This window comes from Bacillus rossius (assembly GCF_032445375.1).
Source record: "Bacillus rossius redtenbacheri isolate Brsri chromosome 9 unlocalized genomic scaffold, Brsri_v3 Brsri_v3_scf9_2, whole genome shotgun sequence".
In the NCBI taxonomy this organism is placed as follows: Eukaryota; Metazoa; Arthropoda; class Insecta; order Phasmatodea; family Bacillidae; genus Bacillus; species Bacillus rossius.
The window spans coordinates 11,094,698-11,115,955 of record NW_026962013.1 but is presented as its reverse complement, the minus strand read 5'-3'; the positions used below and the strand labels follow the sequence as shown (position 1 = coordinate 11,115,955).

Sequence of the window (21,258 nt, the reverse complement as noted above, 5' to 3'; positions counted from 1 at the left end):
AAGGAAGTCATACACCGCCAAACACCGAAGGATGTAAATGCACCACGTAACACCCAAAAACAAGACTAACCACAAAATGGCATGAAATTCAACTCATTTTTTTCCATAAAATACATAAAAAAATTTCATACATCTTTACTAAGAAAATGTACTAAGAAAAATTTTTAATTTAGTTTCAATTAATGATTTTTTAAAAGTTAATAATGGCAGTCTATATCTGATACTATACAGATACAGTAGAACCCTGTTATAATGAATCTGAAGGGAGTAGTTTATATGTTCACTATAGAGGGGAAACTTTATATCTGGGAAAACTTTTATATTGGCAATTCATACTCAAAAGCATAATCTTAACTACACATAGGCCTAAGCCAAGAAAAGAACGAATGAAAATACTCAAAGCAAGTTTTATGAGCAAATGCAGATATTTTTAATACACTACACATGTACAAACTTTCTATTAATGGTTCTTCGACATCGGCGTATTTTCATTTTTTCAGGCGTTTAATACTCTGTGACGTGTTCGCAGCTTGAGAAAGAAGATTGTTCAGCTTGTTTAATATTGTACTTAATGTGGATGTTGCAATTCCCAATTCCTTTGATATTAACACATGCGGGACTGTGGGGTTGGAGTCTACCTTTTTAATAATGTCCAGTTTATCTCGCACAGATAATGCCTTACGTTTTTTAACGCGTTTTTCACCCTTTTTTATGTATGTATTTCTTATTGAAGCACATTTGCAGCTTAATAACACGAAATTCTTTTTACCGTCAAAAGTAAATAAACGAAAAATAACGAGTGGCGCATCAAAGATCACTACGTATCATTTAGTATCGCAGTTGCTATAGCTGGAACGAAAATTTCTTACTTTCTATGGAAAAATTTAGTCCACAGAGTTCTATCTAGTGGTAGTCTTACGAACCTTACTCTATCAAAATGTCCGAAACGTGAACGATAAAAATGAGACGTAAAAATATTCAATTTGCTGCTATAATGTACATACGTATTTGTGTAATTTATGTTTAATTTTGATAACTTATTAAATGTACACGCGTTCGCCCATTCTTTAGCTATGCAGGGAAAACTATTTTTTATTTTCACCAAACTGAGCACCATTTCTGGCTACACGTAGCCTACTGAGGCAACTCGATTACGACTTGTTTATAATATGAACAGTGGACAATCGAGTAGCATATTGCGGAGAAAAACGTTAATGTGATCCAGAATAGACGTTTTGTGAAAAAACTTGTAATTATATGAAAATATTTGAGATAAATGTGCATTATGTCGGCAAAATTTGTTCGTTATACACGGGAAAACGTATCAACATTGACAAAAGTTGTACGCCATATCCAATAAATTAATACATAACCTCACATCATTTTGCCGGGACCGAGACGGAAATTTACAATAAACGGGAATTCATTATAGGCGGGTTCACTATAAACGGGTTCTACTGTATTGCTTAAGGCCTACAGAGAAACATTGCAAATAAATGTATAAGTGTATGTGTGTGAATGTGTGTGTGATTTACAAAGCTGGCTGCCTATAGCTTGCGAACCTCCGAAGTAGAAGGCCTGCTTGCAGTGCTACTGAGTATAGCTTTACGCTTACGAAAAACCTGTTACAAGCATTTCAGACAATAGTTTCCTAAATACAACAGGATATGAGGGGATACCATCGACAGATAACAATGAAATACAACATGCCAGGAATAACCAGGAGCACACGGAAAAAACCAACAGAAGTATGATAAAATCATGCTCTGTGAATATTACATTTAGACAATTATTATATATTATATTGTATGCATAAGCATAAAACATTTAATGATACACATACTTAGCATATATACGTTACAAATATTGATACGCATAAATCACACATTCAATTGCTAAGCATATATAAGTATTCAAAAATATGCATATGAATAAAACTTTTTAGATAGATTTATATACACATACATAATTTTGGTCATATAGTATGTATGTAAAAATACATATCAATTATAAAAGCACCCTTTTACATCAAATACTGTTAAGAAGAATGTAGTCTACAAATCAATGACCCGAGAAATTTCAGGATCCTAATCAGTAATCACTAAGTACTAGGGGTGTGCTTCGGGAAAAAAGTCGGGAAAATAGGCTTCCCGAAATGCCGGGCGGGAATTTTATTACTCCCGAATTTTTCGGGAAATTGTTTAAAAATTTACAAATGTTTACTAATAATGTGAAAATGTTTTCTATCAATTCAAACTGTTTTTACAACAATATTTTTTATGGATTCGTACATTTTTGAAGGGTTTCCGTACTATTTAAACGCTAAACATCTTTTAAACGTATGCTGATCGTAGCGACAGTTGTGATGTGCAGTGAATTATGATAATCGTTTACACATACATATCTAATTGGAATATAAAACACGTACATGGAGTACCTTAAATATTGTATGCGTTCATAAATAAATATATTTCTTCAAGGGTACAAATTTGCAAGATACGTGAATAGTCAGTTATAGGCCTATAACGTTTTTGCCATCACAATCGAATCTTAGACACAAACAAAACACATGCGCAATCCAACCTTTTCGCCAAAGATATAAGAAATACTAGACTTGCGTTACATAACGAAGCGTAACCGTTCTCATTACTTGATAGCAGTGGCGATATAGAGAACTGTATTGGCACTTTGAAAAATATGAAATCACGTAGTTTTACACCACTGCTCACGAGTATCTAAACATCTATGATTTCGCTTTGGGAGAAAAAAATAATTGTTGTTTACTGTTTAGTTTGGCGGGCTTTGTCGGGTGACGTTACGTTATTAAGGCTTATGCAAAGTATCTGTTCCTATTTTCGATGCCGTTGTATATTAAAACAAACTAGCAGCCTACAAATAATGGATGTCGCAACCGATCAGCTTGTTACTTGTAAACCTAAAAGTGTTTGGAAGTATTTTGAACGTCTGACAGACATAAATTCCTGGCAAAGTGTGTCTCGTGTGAAATTTTTTTTTTGAGATGCGAGCATGGTAGCACGTCTGGCTATAAAAAAAAAAGAATTTGAGGATGCTAAAAAATATGAAGTCGCCGCTGAAAAAAGGGCAAGTGAAGCAGACAAAAGAAATAGCAGCAAAAAAAACAACTAACTTTGCAAGAAACGTTTAAATGGCCATCTTATCATATTATAATTAAAAATTTGCTTTTTTTTTAATTTTCCCGATCCCGTCCCGTTTCCCGCGGGAATAATTTATTTTTCCCGAAAATTTCCCGCAGTACAAAAACCCATTCCCGCACACCCCTACTAAGTACCATTATTTAGCAGTGAATTACTATCCATGAAAGACAAAAAAAATTGTAGTGAAAAAGGTTTTACCGAAACAACGCTACGGAGCGAAGAAGGTCGAAGGGCCACTCACTTTGCGCTAGCCTGCAGCGCCTGCTGCGTCCGGTTCGGGGAGTCCTCCGAAGTGGTCACCGACCTGCTCTTGGAAGGAGCCTGCTGGGCCCGGAAGTCCACCACTTCCGCCACGTGCTTCGTCGTCCGCCTCTCTATCAGGTCCTCCACGTTCCGACAACTGACGCACCTGCAGTTCTTCGAACAAGGGATCTTCGCCTGCGAGAACAAACAAAAACGAAACAGCCGTTTTAAATCGGCAGATTTTTGAACCGCTAACCACTTAACATGATCAAGACTGCCGGGGAGGTATGGAATCCGCGCCACCAGAACGATAGTTTGAAAGATGCTGAAGGACAGTTAAATAAGTTTCATACTGGCAACAGATGCGCACATGCACAAGGGCAGGGCGGAAGGTAGAGAGGTCTAACGGTACTCGAAAAATATTTGATATTCATGATAATTTGATATTCTATCAAACATTCCATATTGTATACATTTATTTTTTAATTACTTGTTATTTAATAGGCACCCTGCTCAAACAAGTGGTGTTTGACGTGCACTGAACGTGGGGAGAGAGAGAGGGACGGCTGACCTCGTAGCACTCGCAGTAGTTCTTGAGGCAGCCGGAGCGCTTGCAGTTGCAGCCCTTGTTGTGGCGACGCTCGTCCCCCACCACGCCCTTGCCGATCTTGGGGCGGAAGGCGTGCGGGTTGCGCTCCAGGCAGGACTTGATGGCCCGCTGCCGCTCCTCCTCGTGCTCCAGGTTGTTGTAGCAGTTGTTGCAGTTGCACATGTTGCAGAACTCCCCGTTGGCGAAGCAGTCGCAGTACCTGCGCGGGAACACCCGGCTCTCCTCTCCGACCCGACACAGCACGGCAGTCGTGCTTCACATTCACCCTGCAGTTACTTAAATGATACAATTGGTACAGACACGATTTTAGCTCGAAACGCACAAGCCTTTGAAAACAGTCCAGTCATTCAAAGTTTAAAATCATACTGTTTTCATACTGTCATCAAACCAATTTAAACACTGGAATCCATATACTCTAGAGTCCCGTTATAGCGAGGTGTCACGGTTCCGGGTTTGATCCTCGCTATAACCGTGTCCTCGTTATAACCGAATTGGATAGATTTTGGCCCCCCAAAAATAAAAATTAACCGTAAATAGCATAAAAATTGTGTTTAAACCTGTATAATTGGAAAATAACAGGTTATATTAACGAAATCCTAATTTCTGTGAGCAGATGTGTGAATTCTCTTCTCACAAGTACGGATGCGATCACTGATTGCGTCAAAATACCAGAATACCCTACCACGCCACGTAAGAATATCATCTCAGCCCGCAATCGACTACTCGACTTGGCCCGTGGCCAATGCAACATTGTCCTGCTATCTATTGTCGACGCGGGCTGTCTGCTAGCGGCCATGTTGGTTCGGGAAGTTGTTAACAGGAGGCGCTAGTGTAGCGCGACGAGATTTAATTCCTTACAAAAACGCAGGAGTGCAGCAACGCACGTACGCCTCACAACGAAATAGTCGCTGGAAAACTATACTTTTTTCATTTAAAGAAACCTGTCAACTTTTTTAGAAAATAAATTTGGGATTAAACTCAAACCATCACCACCCCTATCTCGGACAGATACCCCAACAACTGACCGAAACAGAAGTTACAAGAAAACTGTACTAGCGATTCGGAAATAAATACGGTAGTGCCTACTATTTGTCAGATAGTAAAATAAATAACGTGACGTGTTTGTAAACGTGTCACTATTGAAATAATTCCAAACAAGTTTTGTGTATTTGTGTATTATTAACGCGATCAATTAGCAACAAGTATAAAGACGGCTCTGACTTTTTTGGCCTAACATAGTTATAAACAATGTTATTATTCGTTAATGAAAATGTCCCAACAAATTAATTAAGAGCATTTATATTATTTTTAAAAAAAAAAGTGCACATTGTCATGTTTAATGGCGGGAAAAAATAGATTTTGTCTATTTTCTAAATAATAAGAAATGCTTGGTTTATTCGACTTGAGCATACCTTGGCCTTGAAGCCAGCCAGTGATGCTGTGACTGTGAAGTTGCATGCACATATAACTAACGGAAGTTTGATAAAAGAAATGACAGGATTCTATTTTTAAAACCACGCACTTAGGTGGCGACTGCAAGACTGAAGAATGTGACAGCGTCAACGGCAAGATGTCTAGTGGCGAGCGAGAGGGGTGGAGATAAAGCAGACAAATAACCAAAGCGCGCTTCACGCGATCACGCCGTAAATTCCTCAAAAAGACCTCGTTATAGCTTTGTTCTCGCTATTACCGTGCTCGCTATAACGGGATTCTACTGTATATTTAAAAACCTACCACATTGCCAAACATTCAAAGTTTTTTTTTGAAACTTAAAATATACTAGTATACATACTTTTTAAATTACTGAAATAATACGTCAAAGGTCAAAATGACTTATAATATGTAATATTGAAATATAAAATAAATAAACATGGAGAATAATGGCCGGACGAGTTCGATGAAGGACTCACAGCTTCAAGCACTGGGACTTGGTGCAGTTGCAGGGCTTGCGCGGCCGGATGCCGTTGGGCTCCTGGCTGGACCGGGAGGAGCTGCTGCTGCCGGACCGCGACTGGCCCTGGGACAGGTCGGGCAGCGCCTCGTACTTGAGGGGCTGCAGCGTCTTCTGTGTCGTCAGCACGCTCTGCGAGGGCGCGATGGGCACGTGCTGCTTCTGCTGGACCTGGGTGAATGGACTATGCATCCTTAGCGTAGCTTGCACTCCAAATTCATCAGTTTAAATAATAATAAAAAAAAAGTTGCATTACGAATGTGGTGAAATATTAAAATAAGTATGTTTATCACGCTAACTGTAATAATGGACGTAGTTATGCAAAAAGGAACCAACCCACAATTTTGTTATATTTTATTTGAAAATAAATTAAAATAGTACAAGGTTGATCGTACCGTTGTTGCTATTATTAAATCAGTATTTATACTAGACCATTAAAATTATACCCACATTATGTTATCAATACGAGAATTACAATTCATAATTAACTTTAACTTCAAGATACTCAGAATAGGTTTCATGTGGGTTGGTTCCTTTTTGCATAACTACATCCATATTAGGTATTATGCATTCATAAACATTTCCAACCTTTTTTTTTGTACCCTGCTTTTATTAGCCTGATCTGTATGTATGAATGAATGGACTATGTAATATAAAATCTTTCCATTCAATTTTTAACCAATTTTTTGACGTCCAAAATGTGTGAAAATTTTTTTGCATACATAATAAAGAACCTCTGGCAATACAATATTTTGATGACTTAAAAATCTTTAACGCCCCGTAACCCGCTTTGGAGGCTGATTTTTAGGGAAACCCCCCAGCTCAGTTAATGTCTTGTGTAATATAATGAATATCCCTGCTGAGTATCAGACATCACACCGCAAGGTAGAGCACACACGTGGCCAACAAGTTACACAGCCTGCTGACACACAAGTGATAAACTTGTAGTTCGAAAAACCAAACGAAAAAAAACCCGCTTTTATCATTGGACAAACTAAAAATTTAAAAAAATTAACTTGTTTGTCCAACAGCCGAATAATACACCACAACCCTGTATGTATAACTAGAAGCGTGGGGTGCTCTCTTTTTTTAATTTTCGTATTAACTTTATAACTAAAATTAGTAATAGAAAATTTGAGACAAATGATATCCAGCACACCATTACTAATTTTAAGTTCATCATTGTTATAAAGTTTATTGTTATTTTCGTAAAAACTATATCCTAACATTTTTGGTATTGTCTATATTTTAAAAATAGTGACAAAAATTTTTAAGATAAATGATAACAAGCACTCCATGCTTTATAAGTTTATTTTATGTATTATTTTTAGTCTCTAAATAAAAAGTTACCATGTTTGATACAGTTGCCATTACCCATTTTGTACTTCACTGTTTACCACATCACATTAGCACAGAACTGCAGATATTATTTAATTAATAAAAATTAAGACAACAATCATTTTGGCTTGCCAGTTAAAAATTATTATGAAATTAAATAAATGTTTATGGCATTGAAAAACTAATTTAAAGGAAGACTGATCTGAATTTGTGAGTGCTAGGTAAAATGAAAGCTCTTGACCATCTTTCAAGTTTATGTCTACAGGCTGAAACTCAGCAGGGATATTCTTTATATTACACAGATATTAACTGAGCTGGGGGTTTTCTTAAAATCAGCCTCCAAAGCGGGTTACGGTGCGTTAAGGATTTTAAGTTATCAAAATATTGTATTGCAGAGGTTCTTTTATGTGTAAGTAAAATTTTTCACACATTTGGATTTCAAAAAGTGGGTAAAAATTGAATGGAAAATTTTTATATTACATAGTCCATTCATTCATTCATACATACAGATCAGGCTATTAAAAGCAGGGTACAAAAAAAGTTGTAAATGTTTATGAATGCATGATACCTAATATTACAGTTAGCGTGATTAACATACTTATTTTAATATTTCACCACATTCATAGTGCATAGTAGAATCTCGTTATAAAGTACATCAATAAAGCCCCAACTTTTATACTTAGTAATGAAAGTACTTTATTCTGAAAGTCTATATATTTACCTTTAAAACGTAGTATTTTTGAATTTTTGAAAATAAAGTAGTAGGGGATCAAATGTTACATTAGCTTGGAAGCAAATATTTGTAAAATAAAAAGAATTAAAAAAAATCTTTTTAACTTAATACAGTAGCCTAAATTCTAGGCCTACATGTACAAAATTTATATCTGTCGAACACAAAATGACAAATGGGTTAAACTATTTTGCAGAAATGTACATTTATTGGGACAGAATTCACTTGTTATCTCCTAGGCGAAGTCTCTTGCGACCAGCAGATAAAGATGACTGTTCATACATTTTAATAACTTTTTAGCGATCTTTTATTATTGTTGACAGTGTAGTGAGCACCAAACCAAATGACCGTACCACATCTGCATTTCTCCTTCAATGTGAACGGCTTGAGTTTCTTTTTATCTTTTTGGCCATCCATCCTGATTAAAATATTCAATCAACAATATTGTTTGCCTCGCGCCACGTCAAACGTAAACAAACCTCGCATCCATAGATAACCATAGCGCCACACTAGTAGCGCGCGTTGCGAGCATGGCTGTGCCAGGCGACATTCCTATCTTCATGGCAACACAATTGAAGCGTGTCGGCCATGTTGTGACACAAAACAGTTCAAAACTTAACCTGCATAAATTAACATTGGATTTTCTATTACGTATATAAGTTAAAATTAAGCCTGTGCTAATATCAGTTTTTTAGTTCGAATTGAATTGGAATACGAATACCAAATTATTCTCGAATACGAATATTGAGTTCGAATAATTGGAATGAGAATTGAAATCCCATAAAACATGTTATATCACATCACATTACAATATGATAACAGGTACATATTTACTGATACAATGTATGTAGAATCAAAAAACTGACAGTACTTAAAATTTTAAGGTTCTCCAATTTTATAATTATTAGTTCGTATTAAAAAGAGTCTTGTCACATCACTACATATTAGCTAATTTAAATTTTTGTGGAGAAACACAAGCTGCTCTACATTTTCGGGGAGTAGACTCTCTTTTCTACACGTCACAATGTTGCCGGCTGTTGAGAAAAGTCTCTCACTGCACACTTGTGTGGCAGGTATAGGCAAGTACTTTCTTGCTACCACAGCTATGTTTCGGAAACAAGTGCGCCCCTTCTCTGACCAGAAACTGAAAGGATTTTCATTCTTTGGGATTAAGGGTGCTGCCAGATATTCGTTTACTTCTCCTTGGATAGTTTCTTCGTAGCTTGCAAGAGTAGATTGAGCTGCTGTTGAAGGTTTCACGTAGGCCCACAGAGATGACTTCTTAATATGCATTTCACTTGTAGCCTCCCTTGTCTGTTATAGTTTCAGCTACTGTGTTCAGCTTACACAGCTTACATACCTCCCTGCACAAATTTTCAACCCATATTTTTTTTTATTTTCATCCTCAATTAGTGAATCTTTGAACCGTGGATCTACCATCATAGAAAACACATTTACTTCACAATCTTGGTACACCAAGTAACGTGATCGCAAGCTTTTAAGTAAGTTCTTGGCAAGAGTTTTTTTTTTGACGCGCGGGACAGGATAATTGCCTGAGCTGTCACTAGGCCAGGATTTTGGGAAGGGTGGGAAGGGTATTAAAGGGTGGGGGGGGGGGGGGGGGGTTGTTTGCCGCCTGCTTCCGGTCGTTTACTGTGTATTATCCTATTGAAAAACATTGACGTAGCATGTTAGGCTTTTGGAGTCTTTGCTGTGAGTATGCGGCCAAATGTTTTCCACATGGTCTGTACAATTTTCTTTCTCTTCGCCGTCACGTTCGGAATGAAATTACAGTGCCGACAAACCATGTTTCACCCTCTAATCTGAAAACTGTCACCTATAACGTCCCGGTTGTACGGATTTTACAGACACGTATTTATCTTTATCAGTATGCTGACAGTTCAAATCTATTTTAAACAACCTGACGACATTCTTCTACATAAAATACGTTAGTTATCGCTCCGAATTACTGTGTTCAAACGGGCTTTACGTGGCCAGATATAGTGATCCCGCTCAGCCTTTTTCGTAAAATCGTTTTTTCGAAGTGTTAGTATTCAAAATCGAATCGAATACGAATAATAAACTATTCGTTTTGATATTCGAAAATTTGAATATTCGCACAGGCCTAGTTAAAATATAATTTTTATTTAACGTTTGTATCTGCGTTAGTAAAAACTTTTAAAAAGTGTTCTACAAATAACCAAAAGCTGGCGCAGCTAAAAACAAGTCTTGAAGAGGGGCGAGACAGCAATTGATTGTTTAGATCGTCTCGTATACTAAAGTGTGTGATCCATGGAGGAGGAAGAATGGCACGTTATACTGTACTATGATTCTATGAATCGTTGAGACATTGTTTGTTTACGTTTTACAGTTTGTTAACATTTCTTGAAAGCGATAAAAATTAATCATAATGTACATTTATATTAAAGAACTCCTGCGCAAAAAAAAATTATGTAAATTTTTCCTGATAACTGGAAAAGAATGGTCGTTGTATTTGAAAGGCAGGATATGTTTTTAATGTTAAAGTGAAATATTTTACATTGTTTACATTGGCGTTTTGAGCGGGAATTTAAAATCATACGTTAAACTGAAAGATACGTTATTCTGAAGTATGTTGTAACGGAAATTCACTGTATTCTTTTTGAAAACTGATAATCTAGAGAGCAAGCTATGCTAAGGATTTACAGCAACTCTGAAATAAGTAAGCTGTTTGTTTTCAGGTGAGTTTGCAGAGTAATCAAGCAACATCAGCAGCAGATACTCATAAACACTGATCGAACAAGCCGAGGCACACCTGCTGCAGGTACTGGGTGGGCAGCACCACGAAGCTGTTGGCCCCCGACTGCAGGATGGCGGCGCTCGACCCCAGCTGGCCGGTCATCGTGGGCGTGGTCGGGCGCAGCGCCGGCATGGACGCCGACGCCGGTATGAGGATGCGCTGCTGGGTCGGCTGGCTTGTCGCAGTCTTGGGCCCCACCTTGGAGACCCACGCACGCACACACGCCTTCAGGCGGGGTCTCCGACATCGTTTCCCTTTCCTCGTCGTCACCATAGCCGAGGGCTATTTCTGTCACAAATATTTTCAACACATATATTTACTAAGCGTTACATAACGAGTGCGAAATATCACTTGCACAACTTTTCACAATAATTATATCACACTTAGTAAATACCTCTTGAAAATATTTGTGACACATCAACAAATACAAGTTCGGTATGGCGATAAACTGACAGAAATAGCCCTTAACTAATGGTAACGACGAGAAAATGAGAAATTAACGTGACGTGTCAGACCACACCTCAAGCTGCAAAGGCATATACTTGGTTTCTTGCTAATTTCAAAATTTTACTAACAAATTTTTAAAATGAAATTACAATATCTATTGATTCTGGAAACTTGGTTTGAGAAATAAACATTTTAAGGGCTGAAGTTTCAACACCCTATTTAAAAGTTCTCATTTCTCGTGCATTATTTTATTTTTGACCTTTGAGACCTAGATTCGGATTCAAGGGGTACATTTGAGATATTCTTTGGGATTCAAATTCAAGATTCAGTTCTGAGAAAATTGGGGTCTGACCCATCACTGAAACGTTTCCTGACTTTTTAAACCCTGATTGCGATATTTTATTTTTCCTGCGATGAAATTATGAGCACCAAGGGAGTGGTCGAGTTCCGAAATATTTTTTATGCTTGTGTTTACTCTTGACAGAACAAAAATTACATTTCTATTGATAATAAACCTCATTGAAAACATTACAAGTAATTAGGGATGGGATTTTCGAATCTTGGATTCGTCGAATATACCGAATCCTATGGATTCGAGGATTCGTAGGATCCGAGGAGGGATTCGAGGTAGGATTCGAGGTGGGTTTTTAAGAGTTTTAGGTAGTAATTGAAATTATAGTGCTGGGCGAAGTTCGAAAATTTAGAACCGAACTGAACCCTTACGTTTGGTTCGGTTCGAAACCTCTTAAAATATATTCGAAAAACCGTACGTTCGTTTAAAAAAAATTACGTTTTTCTAATTTTCTAACCCCCATTTGAGACCATTCACAAAACAGCACAACAAAATTCCATTACTTGTAATATTCCGACTTTTATCGCATAATCGTCGCCTCAACAGTTTCAAGCGCAGACAAAGTAAAAAAAAAAATTATTAATCGTCGCATAACTCGCATAGCATTTTTTTTCATATAGGCGCGCTTTGTTTTTTGTTTACTTTAGAGATTTTTGTATGCATTTCTCGTACTACGTAATATAAACTATCGTACAAATGCCAAAGGTATCGTCTATTATAGCTTTAACTATAGTGCGTGTACGAGAAGTATTGTGAAATCACCAAAGATTGCGTACCCCATACGTTAAACTAAAGCGCATGTACGAGAACTCTCGTATTTCGGCAAAACTAACGTGATCAAGTTAACACAAGACAAATGCGGTAGGAAATGATTACGTAAATTACTGGGATGTATTTATTTTCTTTGACCTTTTTGGTTATAACAGTCAGGTACTGAAAATAATAATTTAATCTTGTGTATTAAAAGTACTGGCCAGTAAATTTTACAGTACGGTACTAAGTTGACTAGCGTAGTCGCGGCAGCCATCATTATTTCTCGTGTTTTCTTTTTTCCGACGCAAATTTCTATAACCACACTTCTTACGTTACGTTTACAATATTATTGTTCTTGAGGTCATTTGCGATGAGCAGGTTTACGTCGTTTAAGTTTTCCAAATGGAGAAAATATAATGTTGACCCATATGACCCAGAACCACCCCAAAAAATGTTTAAAGTTTCTTCTGACGAGCAGCATTCTTCCAAGAAAACAGCAACTGCAGTCAGCGAGTTTTGTAATGTAGATAGGTAACTTAATTCACATTCGACTTTTTTTTTAATGTCCTATTAAAAAGTTTTACTTATTAAAAATGTTAGGTTATGTCTACCACAAAAATATGTTATGTGGCCTTATGCTGAATGTTCGTCATCTTTATAATAATATATATTTTTTTAATGAAGGTTAGTGTACACTGAAAAAGGAAGATAGTCTTTTTGAAATTTAGATGGAACTTATTCATGAATTAAAAGAGAGAGAGAGAGAGTGTGTGTATGTGTGTGTATATGTGTGTATATATATATATATATATATATATATATATATATATATATATATATATATATATATAAAGAAATTAAATGCAAAATGATTTTCTATAAACTGTTTTATTTCCTTCATTATTTATTGCATAAACTTGACTTATAAAATGTTTTGCAATGTTTTAATAAAGCTAACCTATATAATGTTTTAAATTTACATATGGCTGGAGAACCTTTCGTTCTCACCATTCAGTGAAAGACCAAAATGCTGGTGGCCGATTCATTTTAATTGAAAACAATTAATTTCTGTATGAGGTTCAGTTCGGCTCGAAATTTTGGTAAATATTTACTTGGGCGGTATTTCCGAAAAAAAATGTTAAAAATCCGAAAATACCTTTATTTTATGCTCTTCAACTTCCTCTTTTCATTAAAATCGGCGGAGATTAGAAATTCCAAATACTTTAGGAGATATTGAATTTTTAAATTTCAGCACAAAACCAGCTCATTCCTGTGGCGTGCGTGCACCATTGTTTCTTGTTTACGTACGAGTATCTATTTTTTTTATTGGATAATGATGTCACGTGATTGTTCGTGATAGGCCAGAATTCAAATGAACTAATACGTGATTATTTAGTTCAATTATTGTTTAAAACGGTGTTTAATTACCGCCTCCAACTTGGTGAGTTTTTAACGTTTCTAATTTTAAAGTCTTATTTGTTATTTTGATATTGTTGCGCAAGTAATAAGTAACAAAAAAATTTACGTGAGTTGTTACTGTACATCCTTTGTTACGGGTTTGTTAGGTAAGGTCAGTTACATTATAAATAATTTAAAACTAAAGAATAATTAAAATTAATTCACATTATTTTTAATATCACCTTAGTTTGAAAGTATTTATAATGTAACTGACCTGACCTAATCGACCATTTTAGTTTACTGTTCACCGTCTGTCCGGGTTTGTTTGGTCAGGTCAGTTACATTATAAATATTTTAAAACTAAACAGCCATTAAAATTAATTCACAAAATATTTTTTAATGTCGGCTTAGTTTGAAAGTATTAATAATGTAACTGACCTGACCTAATCAACCATTTTATTAATTACGCATTCACGATTCACGTATTCACGAACACACAGCAAAATAACAAAAATGGCGCCGCTCGAATGGTTCCACAGGTCTTGTATTGCAAAATTAAAAAATTCGATATCTCCTAAAGTATTTGGAATTTCTTATCTCCGCCGCTTTTAATGAAAAGAGGAAGTTGAAGAGCATATGATACAGGTATTTTCGGATTTTTAACATTTATTTTCGCAAATACCGCTCAACTACATATGATGAAATTTAAAAATTCGATATCTTCTAAAGTATTTGGAATTTCTTACCTCCGCCACTTTTAATGAAAAGAGGAAGTTGAAGAGCATAAAATAAAGGTATTTTCGGATTTTTAACATTTTTTTTTCGGAAATACCGCCCAAGTAAATATTTACCGAAATTTTTTTCCTATGGTTTGATTCAGTTCGGTTCGGTTCGAAACCAGAGAACTGAGGTTCGTCCAGCTCTAGAAAATTGTATACCTAAACTATATTATGAAGGTATCGGAAATAGCACAAACATAAGATAAACTATGCTGCATTTTGTTAATTAGCATAACTACTCAATCATTTCCAACATTCAATAATATAACATTGCAAAAAAAACGTAACTTTTATAAAATGGTGTCTGTTATACAAACGTATTTTATTGAAAACATAGGGAGGATTAATTTAACAGAGAATTAGACAGATGCAAACTTACGTGTGTAGTTTTTGAGGTTATTTGTCTCTATTTTATATCAGGTGTATACACTATGCACTTATTTTATAATTTTATAAATACACATGTGATTTTTTTTAATACATAGGCCTATGTAATTTTTTAAAATAAATGTGTGATTTTTTTTAATAACATGTGAAGTTTAGTGTGGGACTGGGATTCGAGATTCGATGACAAACACTGAGGATTCGAACAAGGATTCGGATTCGACCAAAATGTGGATTCGTCCCATCCCTACAAGTAATGCAATATTTACAGATCACATTTACAGTTAATGACTTGCAGTAATTTCTTTTTATGTGCAGTTTGAAAATTTTATAAGTTAAGCAATGGGAAGGGGGCCTGACAAAATTATTCACCCCTGGTTTGATTTCCAGCGCGTCTAGGGTTTTTCACTTGTTAATTTCCTTCCTGGGTTCAGGAAGTTGGGTTGAGTAGAACCTTCACCTTCATACGGCAAAAGGCTACAGTGAACCAAATGCAGATTCATCTCGCCCAGAACGCCCTAGTCACATGCCACGTCGACGGTCGAAGATTCAAACCAGCCTCCTCGCCATCACCATGCTCCAAACATATATTGCGCGAGGACAGGGTCTTACGGTCAGGGTGTCCACAGTTAGTACTTTCGTACTAGATCTAGTACTTTTATAACTTTTTTAGTGGTCTGGTACAGATCTAGTACATTTTTTCTTTAATATAATAATATTATAGTAACTCCAATTTGTTTTATTATTAAGCGTAATTATTTTTAAAAAACTATGGAATGTATGTGTGTGTGGTGTGATATATTTAAGTTTGAGCATTGCAATGTCATAATAACTTCCTAAATTGTTGAAAAAACCATAACAAATTATAAATTTAGTACTTTTTTTTCTTTCGAATCTAGTAATTTTTTTCTCGCCTAAGTTGGTACGAAATATTTTTTCCTTGTGGACATCCTGCTTACGGTGCGCACGGCGGTAGTCGTTATTAAGCGTAATTATTTTTAAAAACTATGGAATGTATGTGTGTGTGTGTGGTGTGATATTTTGCATTGCAATGTCATGAAAACTTCCTAAATTGTTAAAAAAACCATAACAAATTATAATTTTAGTACCTTTTTTTTCCTTCATATCTAGTACTTTTTTCTCGGCTAGGTTAGTACGAACTTCAATTTGTTTTATTATTAAGTGTAATTATTTTTAAAAACTATGGAATGTATGTATGTGTGTGTGGTGTGATATTTTAAGTTCGAGCATTGCAATGTCATAATGACTTCCTAAATTGTTAAAAAAAAACCGTAACAAATTATAAATTTAAGTACTTTTTTTCCCCTTCGAATCTGGTACTTTTTTTCTCGCCTAAGTTGGTACGAAATATTTTTTTTTTTCCTTGTGGACGTCCTGCTTACGGTGCGCACAGCGGTGGTCGTTGCTGGGGCTATCGGGACCACCTTCACGGCCTGGGGCTGGGAGCGCAGCGCCGCCGACGCCACCTGGCCGGCCGCGCTCGTCGCCACGGCAGAGCTCGCCGTGGCCTTCACGGCGCCCGGCGCAGAGGTCGCGCTCACCATCCTGACAAACTGCAACTGAAGTCCACATTTACACATTTTCAGACCTGCCGACATTCAAATTAAACAAATCATGAGGTCCTCGCAGGGCCGGCGCGTCCATACAGGCGAACTAGGCAACCAAGTAGCTGGGGGCGGCGCAGTACGACACACAACAGCTCATATAATATGTTTAACGATTATTGAAACTAGATGAAAATGGATTTTTGTAACAGTTTGGAATGTTTATATTGATATAAGTAATAATTTAAAGTCCACTGTAACATGTTTATGATTTGTAATAGTAATAAGTAAAAAAGTAAAAAAAAAAAAAAACACAAGCCTGCTTACATTTGATTGTTGACAAAATCTTAGGCTTACGTGATGTATTTTGAGGCAAGGAAAAAATTTTTTGGGGTGTCCGACCGGAGGGGGGGATTAAGGTTTTTCGCCTAGGGTGCCAATTTACCTTGCACCGGCCCTGGGTACTCGATAAAAATTTTCAGGCCCACAAATACATGTTAGATATAAAAAAAAAATGAGAATCTTTAAAATTTAAGTGACATACCTGTGCATATGTTACATGGTCTCTGCTTCAAAATTTATTTCAACAAATTATAGGTTTGCAGATTTAATTCAGTTGAACATAACTTAGCGCTATCGTGTAGTGATCATGCAGGGCCGCAACTATGAAAGATGTAAAATAACATTCTGCTCGGGTACCACTTTCATCACTGTTCACAGCAAAATTTAATTTTTATTGGAATCAATACACTTCACGTGTTTGTTATGTTTTTTTTGTAGAGACATGTTTCACAATGTCTCCTCTTCCACTATGCGAGATAGAAAAATCAGCACGACACATGCTACAAAATGTGAAGTTGCTTCCTTTACATGACTCGACTATTGATGGAAACTCGTTACTGTAAGCTTTCGTAAAACTTGTTTTGTAACTTTTACAAACAAAATATAGGGGCCCCGAAAAATCGTGAGGAAACACTATTTTGGCGTGAGGGCGTGAGTTGGACCTTAAAATCGTGAGCCTCATGCCAAAATCGTGAGAGTTGGCAGGTCTGATATTTATATCGACTATCTTTTGAAATATTTTCTAGTCCTGTCCCACACTTTTAGACTGCAGTAACAAAACCAAATGCCACCCACTGTTGCCAGACTGACGTGACGCCCCAGTCGTCCTGCTTCTGCTGCTCCTTGTCCAGTGTCTTTGATCAGCCCTACCCATAACTGATGGTCCTCAGCCACGCGGAGGAGTTGCAGACATTTGAGTTCCTGGTTCCTGCTTTTCCATTTCTCATTCAACACAGCCTCGCCATCAGGGACCCTGTTGAGACGCGCCCCAGAAGTCCGCAGATCACCCGTCTTTCATCTCTACCGGGTTTCATGAATATCCTAGTACGTAAGCACGGACGCCGGCCTCCGCAAAAAGTTCTGAGAGTTCGGAGAGTTCCGCAAGTGAAGGGAAGTGCAGCATCGGCAAAGAAGTGGAGAGACCCCCTCGAGAGTGGCACGACATGGGAGTGACAGGATTAATGAAAGTGCAACCGAGTGCTGCAGGACTGTGTGTGTGGACAGGCACGATGTAAGGGGGCGAACCACTGTCGAGCCTACCTCCAGCGAGGAGTGCAAACTGTGGAACTTGACAGACATTGAGTGACTTCTGAATAAACAGTTTTAAGTGCCAGTGAATGGTGATTGGACATTTTTAAGTACAATTATTTATAAGGAATGTAAATATTAGTAAATAATAAAAATGAATTAAAATTTAATTGGGCTAACATTTACGAACCCAGTTCTCCCCCGTACTATACTCGTAACAATATCTATTGATTCGGTAAACTCAGTTCGTGAAAAGAACATTTAAATGGTAGAATGTTTTAACCTCATTTTTAATTTTTTTATATTTTTTTTTATTTCCAGTACAATATATATATTTTTTTCAAATTACTAATTGTGATTGAATTTCAAGAAAATTGGGATCTGAAACATTACTACTGTGTGTTGATAATTATTATAACTGTGTGTCTAGTCTAACCAGAGAAGTTTATTTCCATTCACACAACTGCTAAAAACTTGAGAATTGTTACTGTGGTTTTCCTACTCTGCTGCACATTAGGTTTTAAATGAATTTTTTAAGATTTTGTATAACATTTTCCTTTTTTCTCTCTTCATAACATTAAAACCCTGAATGATATAAATTATAATAAGTAACTCAACATAATAATTATATGCACTCCCAGCTGACATAAAATTTAAAATAATTGTTTTTCTCATTTTCTTATAGTATTATAATTTAAACATGGAATAGTTCTTGAATATAAAGAAAAATTACAGTACAGCATATCTCAAAATTTTTTTTTTACGAATTTCTTAACAACAACAATAATAATTATAATAAACTAAAACTTTCACGCTACATATTATATACAACACAATACAAGGAAATGTTGTTTTGACTCTGGCTCACCTGCTTGCCTCCTGAAAACTGAGCGAGTGTTCCCGCCGACCCCACTGCGTTCTGCGTGGCTGGTATCCGTATCATCTGCCCCGACGTGGTGGTCAGCACGGTGCCCGGCTTTAGAGCCCCCTGTGACGACACAGGCCCCGACAAACATTTCAGGATGAGTGCAGTGAATTAGCAACTGTGACCCAAACACAGATCATTTAAAATTTAACGCAATGCCTTGTAATTCACAGTTACCAACTACAACAAGTAGCTTTTCTCCTGTGAAATAATTAATATTTAGAATTAATTTTATTTCTTTCAATTAACTTTTTTTCTTTCAAATATGGCTATAACTTAACTTGTTCATTTAAACTAGTGTAACCGTTCAGTAAGCCAGGTCTTTTAGTTCATCGAACCAGGGAATTCACCTGGTCCATTCTTACATACCTACATTTATTTGTAATGAGTTCCCTTGCAGCGGGCATAAATGAAGCTGATGTAACATACAGATCACATTCTGATTTAAAAAAAAAAATAAACTTGCCTAAACTATTCTTCATGTCAAAATTATTCACTGCATACTGCCAATCATTATATAAACAATTCTTTCAGCTTTATTATTTTACTGAAAGATTATATCGGTGAATCACCAAGTAAATATTTACAACTGTAACAACAATAATAATGTTAACGGATATCTAGTTTATGATTTAAGAAAAATCGATAAATAGTAATATTGAAAAAAAAAATATATTAATACTCATAATAATTATCTATGGTATACCAAATAAGATTTTTTTTTATGTTAACTAGCCAAGCAGTATCAGACTGGCAAAACAAAGGTCGCCATTTACTCCGCACTGTAGTCTCGGTTCGACACGGCTACAGTGGCGGATCCAGGATTTTGGTTTGGGAGGGGTTTGACCCAGCTGAGGCTAGGCTTTATCAAGGCAGACATTAAAACAATAATGGACCCAGATGCTTTTGGAGGGGGCTTCAGCCCCTTTAGGCCCCCCCACCCCCCTGTGGATCCGCTACTGCACAGCCACACCCGTCGTGGCGGGCTCACCTGGCGGATGATCACCTTCTGGGGGCTCATCAGCGGCCGGACGGTGGTGGGCGTGGGCGTGGTGGCCGTCGCCACGGACAGGCTCGCCACCGTGCCGGGCCTCAGCTGCGCCACGCCGCTCGCGGGCGCCGGCAGGATCTTGGCCGGCGGCTTGGCGCCGGCGCCCCCCGCCGCCACCAGCGTGATCTTGGCCGACGGCTTCGCGGGCGACTGCGCCATCTTGTTCACGACGATGCTCTGCTGCGAGACACACGACAACACAGATGCATGGCAATCGCTGTGTATCAACCTGAGATCCGGCACACCAATGGCGACGTGTATCCCACAAAAGAGTGCAGTTTACCAACGGGCAACTTTATCAATTTTTTTTTTGTTGACAGCTAAATATTCTTCCATCATTCCCGAGAAAAATACTGGTAAATGTCTAACATTTTGTAAAACACATTAAATGAAACATTTTAGGTCTCGCTATACATTTGGTGAATGTATTGGAAATTACATCTAAAAGAAATCTGTGACCATGGAGCTGCCATTTGTGTGCGGATGACATGAACTTAAGTTAACAAAAGACAAAGGAAAACATTATAGTATCAACTGTTTCATGAATTTTAACAAGATGGGGCAGTATTTTAATAAAAACTCATGGTCGAAAATCAGGTGCAAAGCCGGGGTTTCATATTTTTTTCAAAATTTTTTCGCTGTTACTGGAGCCGTTTCATTATAAAGTTTGACATTCCGGACTGCCAATCAAACGATTCTATAGTCAATGTAGTTGCTAGCAGCAAATTCTAGTGGTAGGTGTGGAAACTAAACGTGATTCAAGACAAGAAATGTAGTTGAAAAAAACACAATATGCATATACTTATCACGTTCTGCATTATTTAGAAGAATTCTACGTAAAATTTTGTGTCCAATTTTCAAATTATAAGTGTATTTGCAACATGAGAACACGTGAATTTGCTCGTTACAGATGTTAGGTGTATACATCTCTGGGGCAAGTACAGAAAGACTTGCTTACTTTTTTTTTTTTAAGTGAAACTTTTTACAGCTGATAGAGTAATATCACAATCACAGGGTAACGGAAATGAGTCGGTAACAGATTTAACATGTGTTACATATGTAATGAATTCTGCTAAATGGTGCTGGTTTGGAAAAAAAAAAATTATTTGAATTAAAACATATTTACAGCCGTTTACACAGCTGACAGCAGCAGCACATTAAATATATACTTGCCAATACTTTTGTAA

General features: G+C 36.9%; 1 protein-coding gene across 2 annotated transcripts in view; it reads right to left on the bottom strand.

Moving 5' to 3' along the window:
• The window catches only part of LOC134542778 (protein lin-54 homolog), a 36,036-nt gene that overhangs the window by 7,262 nt on the left and 7,516 nt on the right, over positions 1–21,258 (bottom strand). Inside the window, exons 4-10 of one of the 2 annotated variants that reach the window (XM_063387292.1) lie at positions 20,012–20,251; positions 18,964–19,083; positions 16,344–16,520; positions 10,843–11,025; positions 5,940–6,151; positions 3,991–4,228; positions 3,418–3,614 (exon numbers count right to left, since the gene is read on the bottom strand). In XM_063387292.1, coding sequence (XP_063243362.1) covers positions 3,418–3,614; positions 3,991–4,228; positions 5,940–6,151; positions 10,843–11,025; positions 16,344–16,520; positions 18,964–19,083; positions 20,012–20,251 — 1,367 coding nt within the window. The remainder of the gene's footprint in view (positions 1–3,417; positions 3,615–3,990; positions 4,229–5,939; positions 6,152–10,842; positions 11,026–16,343; positions 16,521–18,963; positions 19,084–20,011; positions 20,252–21,258) is intronic. The other variant, XM_063387294.1, reaches the window with a different exon arrangement.